Genomic DNA, 24,077 nt, shown 5'->3' with positions numbered 1-24,077 from the left:
ACCTTCTCCAAGCCACCCAAAGCTCCCTGTAGGGGCTGCGGGCTCCAGGAGTGAACAGAAGCAAGCTTGAACGTCCTGGCTGGGTTCAGCCTACCACCACAGCTCCCCGGGTTAGACACTTGGAGAGCAGCTCAAGGGGGCAGCCCTCTTCAATCGTCCTGTGTATTTTGAACATGGCCCGGGGTGTATTATTCATGCTTATTAAAAAAGCAACTCCGTGTCAGTTCTCTGTTGCTGCCTAATGACCAAAAACTTACAGGCTTCAAACGGGAGCCATGTTATTTGCTCATGAGTCTGCCACTGCTCCCCCTGTGCCTGCCATCATCTCAAGTGGCCAGTGAGACTGGGGCGGCTGCTTCCATTCCCCAAGGCCTCCGCAATGGTGCAGACTCGTTTGCATGGTTCCCAAGGGAAAGCAGAAGCAGCAGCCGCCATGCCTCTTAAAACCTAGGCCTAGAAACGCCATAACATCCTGGGCCACGTCCTATTGGTCCGAGCAAGCCACAGATCGGCAGCATGGGAGACAGAGCCACCTTCTGGATGGGAGAGTGGCGTGCATGCTGGGGGTAGGGGGTGGGAACACAGACAACTTCTAATTCATGTGTGAGTCATCCCATATTCAACCTTCCTAACAACCCTCGAAAGTGGTCTCATTTATGAATGAGAAGACGGGGGCTCAGAGAGGCCAACTGGTCCACCATCATTCAGGGTCAGGGCTGGTCCTCAGAGACACCTGCCCCAGCCTCCAGCAACCTCCAGGCCATTTCTGAATCAACTCCAATGAAGTGCTGGGAGTATGTTGTGTGAGTTAAGGCTGAATGAACAACTCTGTGGGTTGCTGGTTTAATCATTGCAGTATCTGAGCATCTCTGTCGCAGGACGTGTGGACTCATGAGAGGTATCAATGAGAGGATGCAATCATTTCTACTTGAAGAATTTTGTCTAGCCAAAGGTCACATCGCTGATGCGGTTTCTACAAATAGGAGGGTGTTTCCAAAAGTCTGCGGAAAACAGAATTAAAAGAGTTTATTTTTGCACGAAAAGAATTTGAAATCCAAGCATCATTTTTTTTTTTTTTTTTACAATACACTTTTTCAGTGAGCGTGTTGAGGAATCCTTGATTAGCTTGCTACATAACCGTCTCCTTCCTGTCCATTGACTGTTCTCATGGACATGACTTGGTGTGGCATTTCTGGAGGGAGAGAGTCGCTCTTTCAGAGAGACCTCCCTCCTCTCCCTGGACAATGCAAGCAAAAGCATCCAGGTCAACGTGAGGGTTGTCACCCGGTGGGTGAAATGTCACCGGCTGACAAGAGAGGGGCTTCCCTCCTGGACACCAGGACACTGTGGTTGAGACCGGGACCTGGGTCCCAGGCACCGCAGGACCCCTGAGCTCCCAGCAGGTGGGTGTGGCTCAGGAACAGGACCCCTCCCCAGCGCTTGCCAGCAGCAGCCCACTGACCGGGCTGCCTCTTCCTCCCCTCTCCAAGGGCACTGACCTCAGCCTCCGAAAAAGAAAAATCTGACAGCTTAATTTTAATGTGGGCATTTGATCCAGGGCTTGAGATAAATATAACCCTGTGTAGTACGGGAGAAGGTCTAATGGGAAATGGTTGGCATTCTTTCTGGGTAGAGGCAGGGGGAAAGGGGGGGGGGGGGAAGGGGGAGGGAGGGGGAGAGGGAGGGAGAGGGAGAGAGGGAGGGAGAGCAGGCAGCAGTGAGGAAGCCAGAGCAGAGGTGAGCGGCTCCGCGCATTGCCGGCTCCCAGCATGGTGGTCCTGAATCCAATGACTCTGGGAATTTATCTCCAGCTTTTCCTGCGCTCCATCGTGTCCCAGCCGGCGCTCATCAGCAGTGTCCTCCCCATCTCAGCAGGTCAGTGATCACCACGACCTTCTTGTCTTCTCTGTCGGCCTGGGCAGGCAGAAGGGCTCCTGAGAGTTCTGGGGCTCTACTCCCGGTGGGGGCTGGGGGAGGCTGGGAGTGGGCTGGCTGCTTCCTGTCCCCCGGCTCACCTCTAAAGCCCCTTCTGCTCTGTTCCCATGGACCCCTGCCCGGCAGCCACAAGCCATGGGCCCTTTAGAAATTGCTGCTACCTCTCCTGTCTTCCCATTCACCGCGCGCGAGATTGCCTTTTGGTTGGAAATTTGTGAGAGCTAAAGAGACCTGCAAAGGAGAGAGATGCGAGTCCCAGGGGATTCCAGAAACACAAACCTGACCTCCTCCTTCGAGGTGGCTTGGCCCAAAGTGGGTATTGTGGAGTCCACAGACCCTGCCAGAGCTGGGGTGGTGACCCCCGGTGGGACAACCCACCCAAGGGACCCCGGGGTTCCTGTGTTTGCTGTCTGGGGAGAGCTTTCCCTCAGCCTCACACAAGGCATCTGGAGGTGCAGGGAGAAGCAGGTGTGTGTGTTGGGGGCAGCGGTTGCAGAGGGCGGAGTGCAGGCTGGACCTATGGGAAGGGGTTGGTGGGCTAGCCTGGCCCCTGTCTTGTGGGACCCAGGGGCAGGGGCTGCACTGGGTTGCTGGTGCGGCCTCTTCAGAGCTTTCTGAAGAAGTGCAAGTGTCTGGGGGAGGGGGAGTGGGGGAGGGGGCATGTGACAGGCAGGCAGACCCGTGGTTTCTCTGCCCGCTGCCCCTCACTGTCCCCTAAGCCACTCTCGGGGCGCTCCCCTGTAGAGGCAGGAGTTTCATCTAGGACATGGTTCCCAGGCACTCGGTGAGGGCTTGTCTCCAAATCCAGTCCTCCACAACGTCCATTCATAAAAAACAGCTCCTCCCTGGGGAGTTCTGTGTTCCCCGGCCCCAGGGCATGAGCTGGCCGCTGTGCTAATTATAAAGGTGCTGAGAGCTGAAGGAGGGAAGATGCCGGAGTGTATGGGAGTGGGGAGAGGCCGGAAAGGTGGGTGGCTGCGCCAGTCTGGGAGTGTGCCAGGTGCCCCCTCCAATTCCTGGGGGCCCGGGCAGGTCGTCATTCTCCTTGTCAAGGGGGAAGCTTGAATTCAGGGTCATGAATGCAGTTGTTCTCAATCTTGTTGGAGTCATGGATTTCTTGGAGAAGTTGCTGAAGGCTCAGGGAGTCGGGAAACTTGGGTTTCTGGTGGCAGTCCTGCCTCTGGTGGGCTCTGTGCCTTCTGGGAGACAGCCGGCAGTAGATTGTAAGCACCCTGCGGGCAGGGACTCTGTTTCCCCTGGGGTCTGAACGAAGCCAAGGAGCAGGCGTGTGGCGCAGAGGTTAAGACGCTGCTTAGACTCTCACATCCCATAGTGGAATCCGTGGCTTTGAGTTCCTGGCTCCTGGCTTTGGCCTGATCCAGTCCCTGGCAGTTGCAGGCACTGGGAGAGTGGACCAGAGAATGAAAGAGCTCTCTGTTTCTGTCTCTCTGCCTTGAACAAAAAGCCAGCATGGGTGGCGCTGTGGCATAGAGGGTAAGGCCACCACCCGTGGTGCTGGCATCCCATATGAGTGCCGGTTTGTGTCTCGGCTGCTCCACTTCCGATCCAGCTCCCTGCTGTGGCCTGCAAAAGCAGTAGAAGATGGCCCAGGTGCTTGGGCCCCTGCACCTGCATGAGAGGCCGGGAGGAGGCTCCTGGTTCCTGGCTTCAGACTGGCCCAGCTCTGACTGTTGTGGCCAACTGGGGAGTGAACCAACGGGTGGAAGACTTTCTCTCTCTCTCTCTGCCTCTCCCTCTCTGTAACTCTGCCTTTCAAATAAACAAATAAATCTTTAAAAAAAAAAAAAAAGGAAAAAGGAAAAAAAGACAAGTGTCTGGCTTAATAGGAGCTCAGTAAATGAATTAATGAATAGAAACTTTGCTCCTCTCTAGGTTGGGGCTTATCTTCATTTTGTATTACTTTATTTAAAAAAAAAAGATATTTATTTATTTATTTGAGAGAGGTAGAGTTACAGACAGTGAGAGTGAGAGACAGAGAGAAAGGTCTTTCTTCTGTTAGTTCACTCCCCAAATGGCTGCAACAGAGAACTGTGTTGATCCGAACCCAGGAGCCAGGAGTTTCTTTCTGGTCTCCCACGCAGGTGCAGGGGCCCAAGGACTTGGGCCATCTTCTACTGCTTTCCCAGGGCACAATGGAGAGCTGGATTGGAAGAGGAGCGGCTGGGACTAGAACCGGAGCCCACATGGGAGGCCGGCACTGCAGGCGGAGGATTAACCTACTGTGCCAGTTGCCGGTCCCTGTATTACTTTATTAAACTTTAAAAAATTCATCTGAGGGGCCAGCTATGTGGCATAGTGGGTTGAGCTTCTGCCTGCAGCACTGGCACCCCATATGGGTGCTGGTTGGAGTCCTGTCTGCACCACTTCCCATGCAGCTCCCTGCCAATGCTCCTGGGAAAGCAGCAGTGTTTGGGCCCCTGCCACTTGGAGACCTGGAAGAAGCTTCTGGTTCCTGGCTTTGACCTGGCCCAGTCCTGGCTGTTGTAGCCATTTGGGGAGTGGGCCAGCCAATGGAAGACCCCTCTCTCTGTCTCTGTTTTATATATATACAACTTTGCCTTTCAAAATAAATCTTTAAAATTTTTTGTATTTGAAAGACAGAGAGAAAGATAGATACAGAGTAGGCAAGGCCAGAGCTAGGGGCCTGGGACCTGGAACCCATCCTGGTCTCCCACTGGGTGGTAGAGACCCAAGTGCTTGAGCCATCATCTGCTGCTTTCCATGGTACACTTGAGCAGGAAGCTGGAATTGGAAGCAGAGCTGGGACTCCAGCCCAGGCACCCCAGTATGGGATACAGGCATCCCAAGCAGTGCCTTAACCACTGTTCAAACACCCAACCTAGTATTACTGTATTTAGATAGAATCAAAGTGATTAACGAGTTCTGAAAGCTAGAAAGAGAAGATCCTCTCTCTGTCTTCGAACTGCTTGCCCTGGAGCGCACCCTGGCACAGCTTAGACATGTCTTAGGGTAAGCTTTTTGCACATTGTGCCAGGCAGGGCAACGCCAGGGAAGGAAAAGCAAGTTGGGGGTTCCGAAGACCCGAACACAGGGCTCATTTTCAGAGTGTGGGTGGGGCTGAGGCCCCTGGAGACAGGCAGCTGCAGGCAGCTGTTCCCACGCTGTTGTGCTTGGAAAGGGCAAGAGGATGAAGCAGGGGACTGAATGCCAGGGAGGCTGGGCCCCTTGTAGGACGGACCGCCGAGCAGGCCCATTGGTCACGGAGGGACCCAAAGCAGGGAGAAAGTGGAGAAGGCAGACTCTGACCTGTCTCTCCTCCCATTTGACACCTGCGGACAATGCCACCCGTTGAAGCCAGGGGTCAGCCTGTGGGGCACACGGGGTGGAGGGGATGGAGGGGAGCGGCCCTGACATCCGCAGACTCTACTTGATGAATTGCTGTCTCTGGATCTTCTGGCTGCAGATGGGGTCTTCAGACCTTGGGGGAACAGCAGGGTAGGCCCAGGGGACTCATGAAGGTGGCAGCAGTTCAGCTCCTCCTGGACGGTTGCTCGGCTCTGTCCCCCTGGGTCAGTCACCACGGCCTCATGGCAGCTCTGTTGAGAACTTAGACCCTGCAAGGGAACTGTTCCTTCAGCTGCCCCTTGAAATGGAACTCTACTCCTTTGAAAATATTCTCTACAATCTGGGCTGAAAGAGTCCATATTCAGAAGCTTGTTGAATCTTTTTTAAAAGATTTATTTATTTATTTGAAAGCAGAGTTACAGAGAGGCAGAGGCCAGAGATAGAAAGAGAGAGGGATCCTCTATCTGCTGGTTCACTCCCCAGATGGCTGCATTGGCCAGAGCTGGGCTGATGCAAAGCCAGGAGCCAGGAGCTTCTTCCAGGTCTCCCACGCAGGTGCAGGAGCCCAAGGACTTGGGCCATTTTCCACTGCTTTCCCAGGCCATAGCAGAGAGCTGGATTGGAAGTGGAGCAGCCGGGACTAGAACTGGCACCCATATAGGATGCTGGCACTGCAGGAGTTGGCTTTCTCTGCCAGGCCACCGCGCCAACCTCGGGAAGCTTGTTGAATCTTCCTCTTCTAGGAAGACAAGCTGTGTATACACAGAAGTCACAGCCATCAGGAAACTCTCTCACTCTAATCCCATCCCTCAGTGAGCCCTGCTGAATGCTTGCTTGGTACTATGATGAGTACGTTGGGGACTTAGAGACAAGAAGGATGTGGCATCTGGGGTCCCTGCACTGGAACACGGGCAACCTATGCTAAATGCCTCAGAGACAGCCGGGATGGAGGCAGGGCTTTTACAGGCCTGCCAGCAGGTGCTCTCCCTCCATGGAGCCAGCCCTTCCAAGAATGACCAGCTCTTTGGATAAGAGGCTCATTACATGGAGCCTCCACTGCCGGGTCCCAGAGGAGAACCAGCAAGGGAGCAAAAAGCATGAGAGGCTGGGCCTGAAGTCTCAACAAGAGCACACACGCATTTGATGCACAGAAAACCACCTCTGGTCCTTCTCTATGCCTATTATCTCTGACTTGGGATACCTTTCCAGAGTGTCCAAAGTTCCTGTAGATTGGAGAGGGAGACACGGCTGCTTCAGACACCAAGACAACACAGAAGACAGCGGATAGCATGGATTGCAAGAAAAACGATGGAGCACTAGGGAATGGATCTGAGATTTCAAAAAGAATAGTCTGGAATGCCTGTTCTGCATGCAGTCCCCGAGAGCATCAGTGGCCTGTCGCACGTGGCTGGTCTTCATCGGGGTGAACTTGCAAGGCCCAGTGAAGAAAGACCTGCGTTCGCTTTCATTTGCTTCACAGGGGAGGAGAGTGTCAGATACGGCTTAGGGTGATTTCTATTGAAGAAGGCAATTGTTACAAGTGAGTTTGGGATCTTGTCTTCACCTTTACTGGATAATAAACCTCCCTAATGCTCAGTGGCTTGAAACAAGTCAGTTATTATTGCAGTTCTCCTGTTCGTGGGCCAAGCAAGGGTCAGCTGACCTAGCATGGGCTTAGCTGGCCCTCGGTGGGCTCACGTATGATCTGTGGATTGGCTCAGCTCCAGTATCCATCCAAGCAAATCCCAGTGTTGCTCTGTAGCTGTTCTAATTCTAGAATGTGGAGGCACACAGACCCAAGGGCGATAATATTGAGAGAGGGGCAAGTCTTCTACAGGTTCAATTTATGTGATTTTCACAGCACCCCGGGATGGATGTGGCATCCTTCCCACTTTTCAGTGAGGTTAAGAGACCTTACCAAGGTTGCATAGCTGGGAGAGCTGGAGAGCTGAGCTTTTACCAGCATAGACCAAACCTGCTCGTGTCTCTGGATAAACAGGTATATTGGTTTTTAAGGGCAGGCAGGTAGGGTAGGCATTTGGTGCTGCAGTTAAATGGCCACTTGGGATGCCTGCACCCCCTGCTGGAGTCTGTGGGTTTGAGACCTGTCTCTGCTTCCAATCCAGCTTCCTGCTAATGTGCATCTTAGGAGGCTCAAGTGGTTGGGTTCCTGCCACCCACATGGGAGACCCGGATGGAGTTCTGGCCTCCTGGCTTTGGCCTGGCCCAACCTAGGCTGTCTGGGGAGTCAACCAGTGGATAGAAGATTTCTCTCTGTGTCATTGCTTTAAAAATAAATAAATAAATAAATAAATAGGCCCTGCAGGCTACATTTCTGCCTTCTGGAAACTCTCCTCTGGACTCTTAATTCTCCATTCCCAGGACATCAATGCCCAGAGCTCTACCAAAAGCTTATTGAATATTACTTTATACTAAAGTGTACATGACTTTCCAGGATATTGACTTCTGTCTCCTTTGATGGATTTGCATTTTGATGGATTTAAGCTCTAAAGTAAACAACGCGTTCCAGGCAGCATATTTTGGAGTGGAGACCTGTCTGGAGCCAGGAATCATTTCACAAACATTCCCTTCAGACAATGCAAACCAACCAACTTCCAATATGGGATTTCCCAGGTAGGCAGGGGCTCGTGAGGTGACCTCGGGGTCCAGGTCTCAGAGACCAGATGGTGAGAAGACTCAAATCCAGCCCCGCGGGCGAGATGCTGTGCAAGAGTGTGACTGCGGTCAGGCACCAGCACCTTCTGCTGTTGCTGGGACGTGACCCAGGGCAGGTGTTTTGTGGTCTGCAGGGCCCAGCGTCCAGCCTTTTGTGCCCCTGTCTGGAAGCCAGCCAGGCGTCCACTTGGGAACCATCCGTGCTCTTGCCCCTGGGTTACGGGCAGTGCTGGCCAGCTATTGTTTACTGTCCTGTAATGCACTTGCCAGCCGTCTCCTCCAATTTAGCTCCTTGTATTTCCTCTCGATAATAAAATTAGAGAAGACTCTTAAATTAGAGGGTTCTCTAGGGATCCCAGGCTCCCCACCGCACCCCACCCCAAGCCTCTGCATAAATCAGTAGGCTCATCTTCAGCCCAGACACACAGAGAGATGTGGGCTGAGAGATGGGAGCTCTCCCTTTGGATACCCTGGGACCAAACGCACCTCACCATTCACCGCACGCGAGCCTTTCTTCAAATCCACATTGAAAACAACATGCAGCTCCGAAGGCACAGAGCCCTGCTGCCTTGGATCAGACACCTGCTACACTGGCCCTGTCTTCTTTTAAGTCATAAGTTCTGCCCACATTGCTCTGATGAGCGGTACCAGTGAGCCCCCAAGCCACTCTCCCAGCTGCTCCTCCCAGCAACTCCTATTGCGAAGGGTCCTGGGTTTGAATCCTGACTCTTCTGGTTACAAGAATCACTTGTGAAATGGGCGTGATGGTCCCTCTCACAGACTGCTGTGAAAATCCAGTAACTCAACAGCCAAGGAGAGCCCACTGTGTCTGGAACTGGGGTGCAGCCGAAGGCAATGACACCAAAACCCCCACTCTCCCCGAGTTTCGGCCTCACTGCCGAAAGCGGCCCAGAGCTAGTGAGAGACACGGGGAGCACAGAGGGAGTTTTGGAATTGGCTGCCCAATAACCATGTCCCGGCTTCATGGTTAGCCTTTTGTGGGGGTGATTTTTAAGATTGCCTCCATTGCTAAACATTTAAAACGTGAGTGACTTCACATTTAAAAAAAAAAAAAAGGATTTCAATGTGTCTTTAAACAAACAAGTGTCTTAAAAAGTAGGACCCAGCCCCCCCCCCCCCCCCTTGTAGGAGCCCAACGTTGCAGGTGCCGCAGCCCTAGCCCGCGCATGCGCACCACGCCCTCATGCCTTGCACCTGAGCCGCCTGCTTAGGACACGACCTGTGCAGCGCGCTCTGGCCAGGTCACTTGGTGCCAGTGTGGCCTCTGCTGTCACCTTCTTCAGCAGCCGCTGGGGTTTCTCCCGAACGCCAGAGCCCTGCCCCGCTCAGTGGGAAGGCCAAGGTTCTAGGCTGGCGCGCCTCCAACAGCAGCCCTGGTTCCAGCCCTGGCCGCATCACGCGGGGCGCTTCACAGAAGCCCAAGGTCGGGGAAACCGCAGTCTCCAGGGTGGGCTGCTCAGGGTTCTCCAGCTGATTCTAAGGAATCCCAGCCGGCGTCAGACGCCCCCTCCAGGTAATTCTGATGAACTACAGTCGCCCCCTCCAGGGCCTGCTAAAATGCAGACTGCTGGGCCCTGGCTCCGGCTCCCAGGAGGTTCTGATTCAGTACCTCTGGGGCAGGGCCTAAGAATCTGCATTGTGAACGCGCTCCAGGTGTTGCTGCTGGGCCGCACTTTGAGAACTGTTGCTCCAGCATACCTCTGAGTCACTCTTGGGACAAATCACAGACCTAACACCTCCATTCTCTCACAGCTCTCAAGGTGCCAAGCCTGAAGTCAGTCTCAGTGGGAAAAGGCAAGGAGTGGGCAAGGCCGGGCTCCGGCTGAAGGCCCCAGGGAAGTACTCTGTCTTCTGCCTCATTCAGGTCTAAGCTGCGTTTCTTGCCCTCTTCCATCCGGGCCTCTTCCTCCATTTTTAAGCAAGCAGTGTAGCATCTTGTTTCAGTGGTTGTATTGCTTTCTTGAGCTCATCTCTCTCTCTCTCTCTCTCTCTAAAGATTTATTTTTTTATTTATTTTGAAAGGCACAGTTACAGAGAGAGAGGGAGAGAGAGAGAGAGAGAGAGAGAGAGAGAGAGGTCTTCCATCTGCTGGTTCACTCCCCAAATGGCTGCAACAGCTGGAGCTGGGCCTATCTGAAGCCAGGAGCCAGGAGCTTCCTCCAGGTCTCCCACACTGGGTGCAGAGGCCTCAGAACTTGGGCCATCCTCCGCTGCTTTCCCAGGCACATTAGCAGGGAGCTGGGTCAGAAGTGGAGCAGCCCGGTCTTGAACTAGCACCCACAGAACATAAAAGCACTTTCAACAGTGCCCAAAATCCCAAACACAACCCAGACAACTTTGAGCTGAAGATATCCAGTGATGAAGGCAGTAAGAGAAGCCGTGGCTTCCAGCCGCTCCTCCCTTGTAAGCAGTCCCTAAGCAGGAGCGTGCTAATGGGGGAGGAGGCTCTGTGCTGGTGACCACCCGGCTTTCCCGGAAGCTTTAAAAATACACCTGGCCCTGCTCCATCGCCTGGCCCCGGAGCCTGAGGCTCCATTCACACTGCACTTACCTCTCATGGCAACCAACATAAACACAGGCTCGCGACAGCTGTCGGGGAGGCCGCGGGGCTGCTGTCCACTTGCACTGGCCACCAGCTGGGCCAGAGAGATCTTCTGTATCGGCTCCTCCTCCCACAGCCTCCGCCCTTCCTCCTCTCCTCCTGCCACCTGTCTTCTTGGTATCCCTCAGGGAAATGTGGGGACAGCCCCAGGAGCTTCCTGCTGCTCTGGACAGCTCTCTCCTAGGACCCATGCCCCGGGCCTCTCAGGCCTGGCCGGCTGCTGCGGCACCTGCAGAGACCTCCCTGTCCTTTCTGCTTGTGTTGGAGCTTGTGCGCTCTGTGAGGGGTTTGTGGGACAGGCCCTTACACGTGAGTTGAAAGGGGACTGCCCCTTTGTGTCTCAGCTGGGCCAACCCGGTTTCTGAGACCATGCTTCTTGGGGTGGGCCTCATGGGGTGGCCTCCCAAGAGGCTTCCGAATTCTCTGTTCCAGAAACCAAATGCTCTAGCACTGAGAATACTTCTCAGGAGGGAGGGAGGCTGCAAGCAAAGAAAACAACCTTTGCCCTCTGTCCATCCACCCGAGAGTCACCATGGGCACAGTCAGGGTGAGCAAGTGAAGGGTAGAAGGGACACATGTCCCTGTGCTGGGGAGCATCAGGGCCTTGCCAAAGCAGGGTGATCTGGGAGCCACTGTCCCCACTGTGTGCACCTGCTCCTATGAAGGCTTTGGAAGATGGGTGTGGCTTGACAAGCAATCCAGGCCCTGCAGTCCTTTCTCCAGCATAGCTCTGGCAAATGGGTTCTTGCCTTGCTCCTCCTCTTTAATCATCCAAGTCAACAACTCCCGCCCTCACTTCTCTCTGCACCTGCCAGACAGGCCTTCTGTTCGTGGCCGATGGAAAGGGGCCTGGCAGATTTCTTGGCTAATATCGTTAGAGAACCTTGTAACCTGGTGCCAGGGCACGGGGGCAAAATTCAGACACTTGCAGTGTTGGACTAGCTGCTTGCTGTCTTAAGAGACTCAGCATCCCCATCCGTGGAATGCAGAGGTGGGCCAGCTTGCAAGGATCCTGTCGGCCTTAGTCGACCTCTCACTGCGTGGTTCACAAGTTGTTTGCTGGTCTACAGAAGTAGCATGCACCCAGAGACAGGGCCTGGGCATGAGAACCCAGGTCTGTGAGTTCCAACTAGGACAGCTCTGGGCTGGAGTTATAGCTCCATGATGTGCTAGCTGAGGGTCTAAATGGCCTTGTGTTCATTCCTTAATTTTTTACTTAAATTAAAAAAATGTTTAAAGGCTTATGTATTTATTTGAAAGCCAGTGCAAGAGGGAGAGGGAGAGGGGGAGGGAGAGATCTTCTCTCTGCTGATTCACTCCCCAGATGGCTGCAACAGCAGGTCTGGGCCAGGCCGAAATCAGGAGCTGGGATTCCACCTGGGTCTCCCACATGGGTGGCAGGGGCTCAGGTACTTGGGCCATCTTCCAGGTGCATTAGCAGGGAGCTGGATTGGAAACAGAGTAGCTGGCACTACAGGATGCCAGTCTTGCAAGTGGAGGCTTAAACTGGCAGGCCATAATACTAGCTTATTTATTCGTTTTAAAATTTGCATTTATTTTCATTTTATTTGGAAGGCAGAGAGATAGAGAGACATCTTCCATCTACCTATGTACTCCCCAAATACCCACTACAGCCAGAGCTGGGCCAGGCCAAAGCCAGAGGCCAGGAGCTCAACCCAGGTCTCCCACGTGGGGGACAGTGACCCTACTACTTGTGCAGGGTGTGCACTAGGAGGAAGCTGGATTCAGAAGTGGGGCCAGGACTTGAACCCCGGCACTCCCAAACGGGCTGTGGGCATCCCACGGAGCAACTTAACAACTGTGCCACACACTTGAATTTCGTAACATCTGGAAGTGGGGATACCAGGGGCCTGGGTTGGCGGTGGCGATAAGAAGAAAATGGGCGCATGCGTATGGAGAGCTGTGTGCTGCACGCGGTCCGCTCTGGGTTACTGGCTGCAATCGTGACTCCCAGTGAGAGAATGGGAGCCGGGCCACCTGCCTCCCCGGAGATGATGTTCCATTACCACCACGACCCCACTCGCTCTTATCACAGCTGCGGCTACTGGGCATCTCCTCCATGTGTAGCCTGAGGCTGGGGCAGGCGCGCAGGACTGCATCAGCTCCGGAATCTCACAGCATCAGACTGGGGAGGCCACAGCCTCACCTGGAGCAGGGGCACATGGTAAAACCCAAGTATAGTGCACAGGGCCATTGTGAAGATGGAAGGGGGATGTGGGAAGGGCCTGGCCCTGGGCCCGGGGCAGAGCGTGCACTCAGCACAGGATTATGAAGACATAGGAGGCACGGCTCATTAAGCCTGAGGCCCCCACTTTGCCATCATCCTGTGCTCTCCAGAGCCTCTCACCTCCCCAGAATGGGCTGATCTGGGACTCCCCCCCCCCACCCCAGCCCAGCACGCTGCTGCTAAGAGCATCACCCAGTGGAAACCGTGCAGCCTAGTACAGAACCGCCCCCGGGGACAGCCACCGCTCTTCTGTCCAATTCTTCTGCGTTGGGAGAATGCGGTCCTCTGTCCACGCAGCATCCTCCTTGTGTGCAATGACATACAAGGGGCCGCCAGGTCCCCAGGCCAGCCCTGTGCAGGTCCTCCTGGGCCCTCAGAGGAAGGTTATCAGACAGGAGGTTTTCAAATGGAATGCCAGCACATGATGGCTGATTCCACACTGGGGCTCGGTGTTCTGGTCCTGTATCCACCTGCTGTATCTTTGCATTTTGCTCAATTTTTAAAAAAATATTTATTTTATTTATTTGAAAGTCAGAGCGGCCGGCACTGTGGCTCAATAGGCTAATCCGCCTGTGTCGCCGGCACCCCGAGTTCTAGTCCTAGTCGGGGTGCTGGGTTCTGTCCCGGTTGCCCCTCTTCCAGGCCAGCTCTCTGCTGTGGCCCGGGAGTGCAATGGAGGATGGCCCAAGTCCTTGGGCCCTGCACCCGCATGGGAGACCAGGAGAAGCACCTGGCTCCTGCCATCGGATCAGCGCGGTGCGCCGGCCACAGCGCGCCTACCGCGGCGGCCATTGGAGGGTGAACCAACGGCAAAGGAAGACCTTTCTCTCTGTCTCTCTCTCTCTCTCACTGTCCACTCTGCCTGTAAAAAAAAAAAAAAGAAAAAAGAAAGAAAGAAAGAAAATCAGAGCTACAGAGAGAGGGAAATAAAGAGGAAGGGAGAGAGAGAGATCTTTCATCTGCTGGTCCGCTCCCCAGTTGGCCACAATAGCCAGGGCTTGGCCAGGCCAAAGCCAGGAGCCAGAGCTTCATCCAGGTTTCCCAAGTGGGTTCAGGGGCCCAAGCACTTGGGCCAGCCTCTGTTGCTTCCCCAGGCCATTAGCAGGGAGCTGGATCAGAAATGTGGAGCAGCTGATTTGGGATGCAGGTGTGGCTTTACCAGCTATGCCACGATACTGGCTCTTCAATTTTTTTTCTCACTGGGGCAATAAAATCCATTTGAATGGATTCAGATCCTCCTCCTCCACCTCCTCCTTCTTACATTGAACTCTATCGGCAGTGTCTCAAGTCCTAGGGCTATTGCTTGAGCTATCTAACATTTGACAGACTACAACTATTCATTGTACTGCCCCCTCCTATTTGCTTAACTTCCACACTGGACAAGAACATTCATAAAACAACCCGACTCAGCTCATCAGACGATTCCTGTGACAACCCAGCCTCACTCAAGGAGCCCAGAACCTGCTGATGAGGTTAACATACCACAAAGGGAGTGGCGTAGGTCACCATGGCGACGCCCCAGCCACACAAGTGCTTGGAGTTTGCATGGGAGAAGAGCATTTGAGACAAGGAGACAGTCACCTGGATTCAAGCCGTAGCTCTTTTCCTGGCCACCTCTTAGAGCCTCAGTGCATTATCTGGCCAATGGAGAGAATATTAACAACGGGTAGGGCTGTAGAATGGTATGCATAAGCATCCGCTGCCTATGACCCAGTTTGGTGACAGCTGATGTTTGCAGGCCACATAGAGGTTTTCTTTCCTGCTTTAGGCCACAGGTAAACTGTTTTTGGAAAACAAGCAAATTTACTAACACCTTACACCAGAGTAAATCACAAAGGAATTAAGATTTAAATATGAAGCTATAGGGACCAGTGCTGTGGAGTAGCAGGTAAAGCCGCTGCCTGCAGTGCCGACATCCCATATGGATGCCGGTTCCAGACCCATATGATCCAGCTCTCTAGTATGGCCTGGGAAAGCAGTAGAAGATGGTCCTAGTCCTTGGGCCCTTGCACCCACGAGGGAGACCTGGAATAAGCTCCTGGCTCCTGGCTTCAGATCAGTGCCACTCCGGCCATTGCAGCCAATTGGAGAGTGAACCAATGAATGGAAGACACCTCTCTCTCTCTCTCTCTCTGCCTCTCCTTCTCTCTGTGTGTAACTCTGACTTTCAAATAAATAAGTAAATCTTTTTAAAAAATGCAGTTCTCCAGAAATTAAAAATAAATAAATAAATAAATATGAAGCTATAATATTATTAGAAGAAACTTGGGAGATTTTGGGGAGCAACTGTAGTGCGGGGAAAAAGCCCAGAAATCATAAAAGCTAATAAATTATTTTACTACATTTTTTAAAAAGCGTGTGTGGTGAAAACAAAATCAAAAAACCAAACCAAACAAGTGAAAAAGAATTGCAAGTTTTATCATAAAGTGTTACTTCCCTTATATATAAGGGAAAGTTATAAAAGGGGGGGGGCGGGCCAGTGCTGTGGCATAGCAGGTAAAGCCGCTGCCTGCGACTCTTGCCATTCCACATGGGCACTGGTTCAAGTCCTGGCTGCTCCACTTTGATCCAGCTCCCTGCTAATGGACCTGAGAAAGCAATGGAAGACAGCACAAGTCCTTGGGCCCCTACACATACTTAGGAGACCTGGAAGAAGCTTCTGGCTCCTGGCCTTTGCCTGGCCCAGCTCTGGTCATTGCAGCCGTTTGGGGAGTAAAGCAGCAGATGGAAGATCTCTCTCTCTCCCCCCCCCCCCCATCTCAGTAATTCTGCTCAATAGGCTAATCCTCCGCCTGCGGCGCCAGCACACCAGGTTCTAGTCCCGGTCGGGGCACCGGATTCTGTCCCTGTTGTTCCTCTTCCAGTCTAGCTCTCTGCTGTGGCCCAGGAGTGCAGTGGAGGATGGCCAAGGTCCTTGGGCCCTGTGGCCACATGGGAGACCAGGAGGGGCACCTGGCTCCTGGCTTCGGATCGGCACGCTGGCCATGGTGGCCATTGGAGGATGAACCAACAGTGAAGGAGGACCTTCCTCTCTGTCTCTCTCTCTGACTGTCCACTCTGCCTGTGGAAGGAAGGAAGGACGGAAGGGAAAAAGGCCCACAACCTAATGGAAAAACGAAGAGGGTATAAGTGGCTCTAAAATGTATGGAAACATTCTCAGTCTCATACATTGTAGCAGCAATGCAGGGGCTGGTGTTTGGAATTTGGAATCACAGGCATGTATATTACCTATTGTAAACAACCAAATCAAACGTTGTTATCTACATACAAGCATCATCTTTCCTCTGGATTTTTCTGTCTTTCAAAATCTGATAGACCCAAAGCAGGAAGGGGAATTGAGAGCTCGGAGAATTTCCGGAGTGGCTGCGTGAGGCTCAGAGTTCACCTTGCCGGCTCGATCAGCTGAGAAACTATTGCTCCATAAAGCCCAAAGGGGTCAGCCCGAGGCTCCCCAGTTTCTGGAATCAGCCAGCTTGAGTGACTCAGTGGGCAGCCAGGGGCTCCCAGGAAGCTGCTCCCTCCTGCGCACCTGCCACGGAGGGGCAATGGGGAAGGGTTAAGTGAGCCGTGAGGTTTCTAAATGACATGTGGCTGAAATGTCACTGTGGAAAAAGAAGGCCTGGAGACAGTGGCGGGACACACAGGGTCTTTCCGCTCAGCCAGTTGTCAGTGGCTGTTGGAAATACCCCCACCCTCCCCCACCCCGTCCCCACTCTGGGCCCGATCCCGATGCAGCTGCAGGTTTTTGTCTCTGACCCAAGGCCAGAGCCCCTGAATAATCTTACAAAGTTGGCCTCCTCTGTCAAGCCAGAGCAGACTGAACAGCACTCGCTGATTTATGCGGCCCGCTGTAATTGAATTCAGGGCCTTGTGCAGCCAGCGTGGGGAGGTTTCCTTATGTTCCCTAGGCTCCTAATAACGTTGTCTCCTCTTTGCTCTCTATTTACCACAGGCCATTTGGTCAAATTAAAACTCGAACTCAAAAAGCAGATGGCTTCCTTTAGATAAGGTCCAAAATAATTCCTTGTGGGAGGGGAAGGAGATGGGTTTGTTTTCTTGAATCTTTTTTTTTTTTTTAAGATTTATTTATTTATTTGAGAGGCAGAGTTAGACTGAGAGAGGAAGACACACACACACACACACACGAGAGAGAGAGAGAGAGAGAGAGAGAGAGAGAGATTTAGAGGTCTTCCATCCACTGGTTCACTCCCTAAATGGCCTCAATGGCTGGAGTTGGGCAGATCTGGAGCCAGGAGCTTCTTCTGGGTCTCCCATGTGGGTGCAGGGGCCCAAGGACTTGGGCCATCTTCCACTGCTTTCCCAGGCCATAGCAGAGAGCTGAATCGGAAGTGGAGCAGCCAGGACTCGAACCGTTGCACATATGGGATGCCTGCACTGCAGGTGGAGGCTTAGCCCACTATACGAAGCACTGTCCATCCGGGACTTGCTAAAGTAATGACTAACCCGGGATGATGACTGAGCACCACCAGGGGGCGACTTTGCCAGGCAGTTCTAGCCAATACTCTGCCTCCCCACCCCCACACATAGGCCCGGCCGCCCGCCCCTGGTGCTTATTCTTTACCCCGAACTATGCCAACACGTATCTGCTGAGCCATCCGTCTTAGTTCCTGATAGGCTTATCTTTTAAATTTTGATTTGATTATGATTTGCTTTTGTTTGAAAGGCAGAGAGACAGTTAGGGAAGCAGACAGAGAGATGGTCCATCCATTGGATCACTCTCCAAATACAGTAACAGCCTGGGCTGCACCAGGCTGGCTGAAGCCAGGAGCCAAGAACTCCTTCTGGGTCTCTCCCAATGACTTGAGCCGCCATCTACAGGAAGCTAGACCAGAAGCGAAGGAGCCGGGACATGAGCCTGGGGAGGGCCCCTTTGTGCAGTAACTGAGCTTCCTGAAGTCTCCCGAAGCAGACAAGTGGACGCAGGTCTGGCTTGCGCTGGCCGGGTGGTGTTCGGCCTCGGTACCTACCTCACCCCTGCCGAGGCTTATCATTGACGCACACCTGCTGGGGCTCTTGTGCGGCTCAGAGGAGCACTGCGTGGGACCCTCACGGGATGTTCCCCAGCGTGGTCGTCTCACGCCTGGGCAAGGCCACTGCTACCTGCTGTCGAAATAAGCTCAATCTGATCAATATTGAGTCCTTTCTGTTTTTTTGAAGATTTACTCATTTCTTTAATTGAAAGGGAGAGAGAGAGAGAGAGAGAATCTTTCATCTGCTGCTTGCAACGGTTGGGGCTGGCCAGGGTGAAGTCAGGAGCCTGGAGCCTGGAACTCCATCCAAATCTCCCACGTGGGTGGCAGGGACCCAGGCACTTGGGCCGTTCTCCATTGCATTAGCAGAGTCCTGGATGGGAGGCGGAGCAGCCAGGACTTGGCACTCTTGTGGGAGGCCGGCACGGCAGGAAGTGGCTTCGCTTGCCGCACCACACCAAAGGCCCCAACATTCAGCTTTTGCCCCCCTAACAAGAGTCCAGTGTCCTTGGTCACAGGCTGCTGTCCTTCCTGGTCGCAGGTTGCCCTCTCTGTTCTGCCATCAGAGCATGCAGGTCCTGTCTCCTTTCCCCAGGAGTTGAGTCCTTTGTACCCAGGCAGAACCACTGGCAGGAGTGGTCACCCCCCCACCCCGCTCCTCCCCACAGGGGGCTGGGAAGTACAGAGCTGGGGTCGCTCTGGCCTGTGGGCAGGGGAGGAATAAACACAGTTGGAGAACATTCGGGAATGCTTGCCTTCTCTGCCCAGCCCCAACTCCGAGGCTGTAGCTGGGGGCTCGACGGGACCCGGCCAGCTGGCCAGCGGAGGGCCATGTTAGCGGCTCTGCTGTTTTCGAGTCATGAGAACTGCAGGAAGGCATGAGCTGGGGATGGAGGATGGGAGAGCGACAGTGAGCCGTCCCCCAGGGGCTGCTACGGCAGAAGGAGAACCAGCATCAGCCATGAGGACTGAATGTGAGAATTCGAGAGAAATGTGGAGCCCAGAGGGGCTGCAGCTTCGGGGCCAGGATTTTTGCTGCACGAGGACCAGCAAGTGTGCAGCACAGGCCGCCTCCTTCCTGCCATCTCAGCAAGGACACAACTCCTTAGTCACGGCCCTCTGTCCTCAGAGTCCTTCTTAACACAGCATCCCGGGGAGTGTGTACTAATCAGGGCGCATTAGCAGATGTCATGAAAACCTTCGTCCACCAGAGGCTGGATCAGAAACTGCTTCTCCTCTGTACACTGATGGCATGGCAAGAGCATGCACACAGTAAGCACTCAGTAAGTGCTCATGCATGTGAGCAGACTCTTAACAGGGTTCAGCCAGACCTGAGTGTGTGTGTGGGGAGCCTTTTTTTTTTTTAAGATTTATTTATTTATTTGAAAGAGAGAAAGTTACACAGAGAGAGGAGAGGCAGAGAGAGAGAGAGAGGTCTTCCATCTGATGGTTCACTCCCTAATTGGCTGCAATGGCCAGAGCTGTGCCGATCTGAAGCCAGGAGTCAGGAGCTTCCTCCAGGTCTCCCACGCGAGTACAGGGGCCCAAGGACTTGGGCCATCCTCTACTGCTTTCCCAGGCCACAGCAGAGAGCTAGATCGGAAGTGGAGCAACCGGGTCTCCAACCGGCGCCTACTTGGGATGCTGGCACTGCAGGCAGCGGCTTTACCTGTTATGCCACAGCACCAGCCCCAGGAAATCTGATACTTGTTCAGGTGGTGAGACTTTATCTGTGGCTACGCCATTGGTGTCAGGACCAAGATAATAGGGGACAGAGATCAAGCTCAGCTCCCACACAAGGACAATGGGGATTTAAAAAGAATTGCCCATTCTTTCTTTTATTTTTAAAAGCATTTATTTAAAAAGCAAAGAGACAGACAGAAATGGAGACAGAGAGGCTTCCCATCTGCTGGTTTACTCCCCCAAATGCCACCAACAGCCAGGACTGAGCCAGGCCAAAGCCAGGAGCTGGGAACGCCATCTGGGCCTCCCATGTGGGTGGCAGGGACCCAGGTACTTGAGCCGTCACCTGCTGCCTCCCATGGGGCACATTAGCTGGAAGCTGTACTCCAAGGTGGAGCTGGGATTCGAACCCTGGCACTTCAATATGCAATGTGGGGGTTCGTAGCTGAGAAGCAGGTTGGGATGTTGGGGTGGGGGGAATTACTAAGAGGAGACCTCAGGCTTGGGGGATTCTGATTAACCTCCTTAATGGGATCCTGGGGGGAGAGAGATTGAGATGCCCAGATATCAAGGGTGGGGAACAAGAAATTTGTTCAGATACCAAGGGTGCAGGATTCTCTCGAAACTGAGGTCCCTAAATTCTTGCTACAACTGGGCTCGGCAAGGGTAGACCCAGAGCCCAAGTTCAAGGCCTTGTTAGGCCAAGAAGCCCAAGCAAAACTTGATTAAGCAGAGAGCCTTGGTCAAGGGGAACATAGACCTATGTCCTCTGATCGACTCCTCTGCCCACCGAGGTCTTGGGCTGGGACAGCAGATAAGTCCCCAGGCTGGGGCACCCTCGGCTCCGCCCCCAAACATGGAGACGGCTTTGCTTCATACGGGAATGTTGAGTCTGAGAGAAGGGTGCCTGAGTTATCTGAGCCCAAGTCTCTCTCTGGTAGGAATCACAGCGGGAGGAAGCCACGAGGGAGAAGCCACTTCCACGCCGTGGCAGGAAGAGGCTGCGGGTGGGGGACAGGAGTGGCTGGAACAGCGCCCGGGCAGGCAGTCTTCCAGGAGGGGTCCTCTGGCCTGGCCGATCAATCCCAGACCTTCAATTAAGACAAAACATTGTGAAGATGACACCTACGGCCAGCTGCAGGAAGGCTCCGGGAACTTTGATTACAAATTAGATTTTGCAGGCAGCTCTGCTGTGCTGAGCTGGTGCCCGGGCCAAGGAACCTAGGGAACTTAAGGGCACAGACTGGTTAGAGTGGGGGGAGCAGGGAGGTCCGGGATCCCTGTGCAGGACCCTAATGAGGGACCCTTGTCTCTCAGCAATCACAACGCCTGGGAGAAGCCAACTCTGCAAAGGGCTTAACGGCCGTCTGGTCCGACGCTCCCTATTTTACATCTGGGAAAATCGAGGCCCAGAGGGGAAGTGAGTCAGCCAAGGTCACCCAGCAAGTGACTGCCAGGGCTGGAGAGCAGGTCTCTAACTCCCAGGCTGGCACCTGGCTGAGAGGCACACCTGCTGGCATCTGATTTCAGGAAATTCGAGCAGTCACTGCTTGTAAAGACAGGGACAGAGTTGGAGACAGAGAGAAAAGAGAATGGCCGAGGAGAGAAAGGCAGAGAGAGAGAGAGACGGACAGAAGGAGATGCTGGGGAGGTCCAGCAGTCAGGATCAGAATAGAAACCCCAACAGGTCCGCGACGGTCTGGTCTGGCCGCCGTCATTTTCTTTTTTTAAATTTTTAAATTTTTTTTTTGACAGGCAGAGTGGACAGTGAGAGAGAGAGAAAGGTCTTCCTTTTGCCGTTGGTTCACCCTCCAATGGCCGCTGCGGCTGGCGCACCGCACTGATCCGAAGCCAGGAGCTTATCCTGGTCTCCCATGGGGTGCACGGCCCAAGCACTTGGGCCATCCTCCACTGCCTTCCCGGGCCATAGCAGAGAGCTGGCCTGGAAGAGGGGCAACTGGGACAGAATCCGGTGCCCCAACCGGGACTAGAACCCGGTGTGCCGGCGCCGCAAGGTGGAGGATTAGCCTATTGAGCCGCGGTGCCGCACTGTCATTTTCATAATGAATCCAGTGTGGCCGAGTGGCTGACACATTCAGGCCCTCTCGGGTCTGAAGAGATGGAGGGAATGTGACCCAGAATGGGGGGATCTGGGAAAATGATATGCAGTTGGTATTTCTGCAATCATGTGGGACTCGTGTCAGATCACTGCCTGTCCCTGTCCCCTGCTGCCTTACAATCCATTTCTGAGAAGAACAGAGGAATCAGGGAAGGAATGGAGCCTAAGTCTTTCTCCCTGGCCCCTCCCATCCTGGTCCTAACAAATCTCTGCTTTCAAGGCTCAGTTTGAGTGGCACCTCTTCCAGGAAGTCTTCCCTGGTTTCTCACTCGCACCTCCTCTCCCTCAATGGATATTCGTCTTCTCCTGTAGATCCCTCCACGTGTTCCAGCCCCACATCAGCCACGCCTTCTTTCTCTGTCTTGTTCAGTGAGTATCTGAGAGGCAGGCACGTGGGGTAGCAGTTAAGCCGTGGCTTGGGTGCTGGCATCCTTTGTCAGAGTGCCTGGTTCAAGTCCCGGCTGTGGTTACGATTCAGCTTCTAGCTAATGCTTCCCTGGGAGGTAACAGGTGATAATTCAAGCACTTGGATTCCTACCCCTGCATGGGAGACCCAGTCTGGCTTCAGCCTGGCCCAGCCCCAACTATTGTGGGCATTTGGTGAGTGGACCAGTAGATGCTGTTGCTCCGCCCTTAAAATAAATAAACATAACTTTAAAATAGTTATCCGGGGTATGCTGAAGGAGACCCCATTCTAATCCTCACTATCAACCCACAGGGCAGGTCTTGGTGTGCCCACTTCACAGACAAGCAAGCTGAGTCTCAGCGTCCCACAGCCATGGGGTGGGCAGCTGGTGCAGAGGTCAATGTGCAGCTTGGATGCCCGCATCCCGTATCAAAGTGCCAAGTTCAAGTCTCAGCTCTGCCTCCTGTTCCAGCTTCCTGCTATTGCACACCAGGGAGGCAGTGGTGACGGCTCAAGTACCATGATTGTATTCCCAGCTTCTGGCTTTGACCGGAGCCCCAGTCTTGGCTGTTGTGGGAATCTGGGCAGTGAACCAGCAGGTTGGAAGATTTCTGTCTGTTTCTTGTCTCTTTTTGCCTCTTATTAAAAAAATGTTAAAGACTGATATTTTCTAAAAGGGTCCCACAGCTGCTCAGTGGGAAAACCAGAACCTGAGCCCAAGTTCATGGGACACCAAGGCCCGTTCCATTGCCATGACACTGAATAGCACATTTGGAGGGCAGGAGCTGCGTCTGGACATTGTATCACGCAGTGTGCTGCTCCCTGTGTGTTTCTGAAGGAATGAAACATAAATCAACACACGTTCTCTCTCTCCTTTTTTTAATGACTTGTTTTATTTGAAAGCCAGAGTGACACAACGAGAGAGGGAGGGACAGAGACCATCATCCACTGGTTGATTCCCAAAATGGCTACCATGGCCAGGGCTGGGGCCAGGCAGAAGCCAGGAGCTTGGAACTCCCTCTGGGTCTCCCATGTAGGTAGTAGGGGCCCAGGTACTTGGGCCATCATCCACTGCCCTCCCAGGCCATTAGCAGGGAGCTGATGGAAAGCCGAGCAGCCAGGACTCAAACCAGTGCTCATACGGGATGCCGGCGTCGCAGGCGACAGCTTAATCCACTATGTCAGTGTCTTCCTCTTTGCTGTAGTGCAGGGGTTGGCCAATCGCAGTCTGTGGGCCAAGTCCAGTCTGCCTCTTCATTTTGTAAATAAAGTTTTATTAGGGCACAGTCACGCCCATTCTTTTATGCAATACCTATGGCTGGTTTTTTATTTGTTTGGTTGGTTGGTTCACTAAGATTTTGTTTATTGGAGCCAGTGCTGTGGCATAGTGGGTAAAGCTGCCACCTGCAGTGCTGGCATCTCATATGGGCACCAGTTCAAGACCCGGCTGCCCACTTCTGATCCAGCTCTCTGCCATGGCCTGGGAAAGAAGCAGAAGATGGCTCAAGTACTCCCTGCACCCATGTGGAAGGCCAGGAAGAAGCTCCTGGCTCCTGGCTCCTGGCTCCTGGCTCCTGGCTCCTGCTTCAGATCAGCTCAGCTCCGGCTGTTGTGGCCATTTGGGGAGTGAACCAGGGGATGGAAAGAGGTATAATTGGAGGAGAGGGAGGGAAGGGGAGAGAGAGAGAGAGAGAGAGAGAGAGAGAGAGAGAGAGAGGTGTTCCATCCTCTAGTTCATTCCCCAGATGTTACAATGTTACAAGGGCTAGTGCTGAGCCAGGCCGAAGCCAGGAGCTTCATCAGGGTCTCCCATGTAGGTGACAGGGGCCCAAATGCATCTTTGCTGCTTTCTCAGGCCATTAGCAGGGAGCTGGATTAGACGTGGACATGAACCGGTGCCCGTATGGGATGCCGGCACCACAGGCAGTAGCTTTATGGGCTGTGCCACAGCGCCAGCCTGTTTTCATGTATACTGGCAGAGTTAAGATATATATAATACAGAGACCGTAGTATGCACAAAATCTAAACTCCTTACCATCTGGCCATTTATAACAAATGCAGGCTAACTC

At 53.5% G+C, this 24,077-nt stretch overlaps 1 protein-coding gene across 1 annotated transcript in view; it reads left to right on the top strand.

The window, feature by feature from the left end:
- Nucleotides 1–1,731: 1,731 nt before the first annotated feature.
- The window catches only part of COLQ (collagen like tail subunit of asymmetric acetylcholinesterase), a 62,277-nt gene continuing 39,931 nt past the window's right edge, over nucleotides 1,732–24,077 (top strand). The window contains exon 1 of the mRNA XM_062179100.1: nucleotides 1,732–1,875. Coding sequence (XP_062035084.1) covers nucleotides 1,770–1,875 — 106 coding nt within the window. The 5' untranslated portion in view covers nucleotides 1,732–1,769. The remainder of the gene's footprint in view (nucleotides 1,876–24,077) is intronic.

Source organism: Lepus europaeus, chromosome 2 (genome assembly GCF_033115175.1).
Source record: "Lepus europaeus isolate LE1 chromosome 2, mLepTim1.pri, whole genome shotgun sequence".
Classification (NCBI taxonomy): domain Eukaryota; kingdom Metazoa; phylum Chordata; class Mammalia; order Lagomorpha; family Leporidae; genus Lepus; species Lepus europaeus.
Note: the sequence above shows the minus strand (reverse complement) of the source record. Positions and strands in the feature narration are given on the sequence as shown.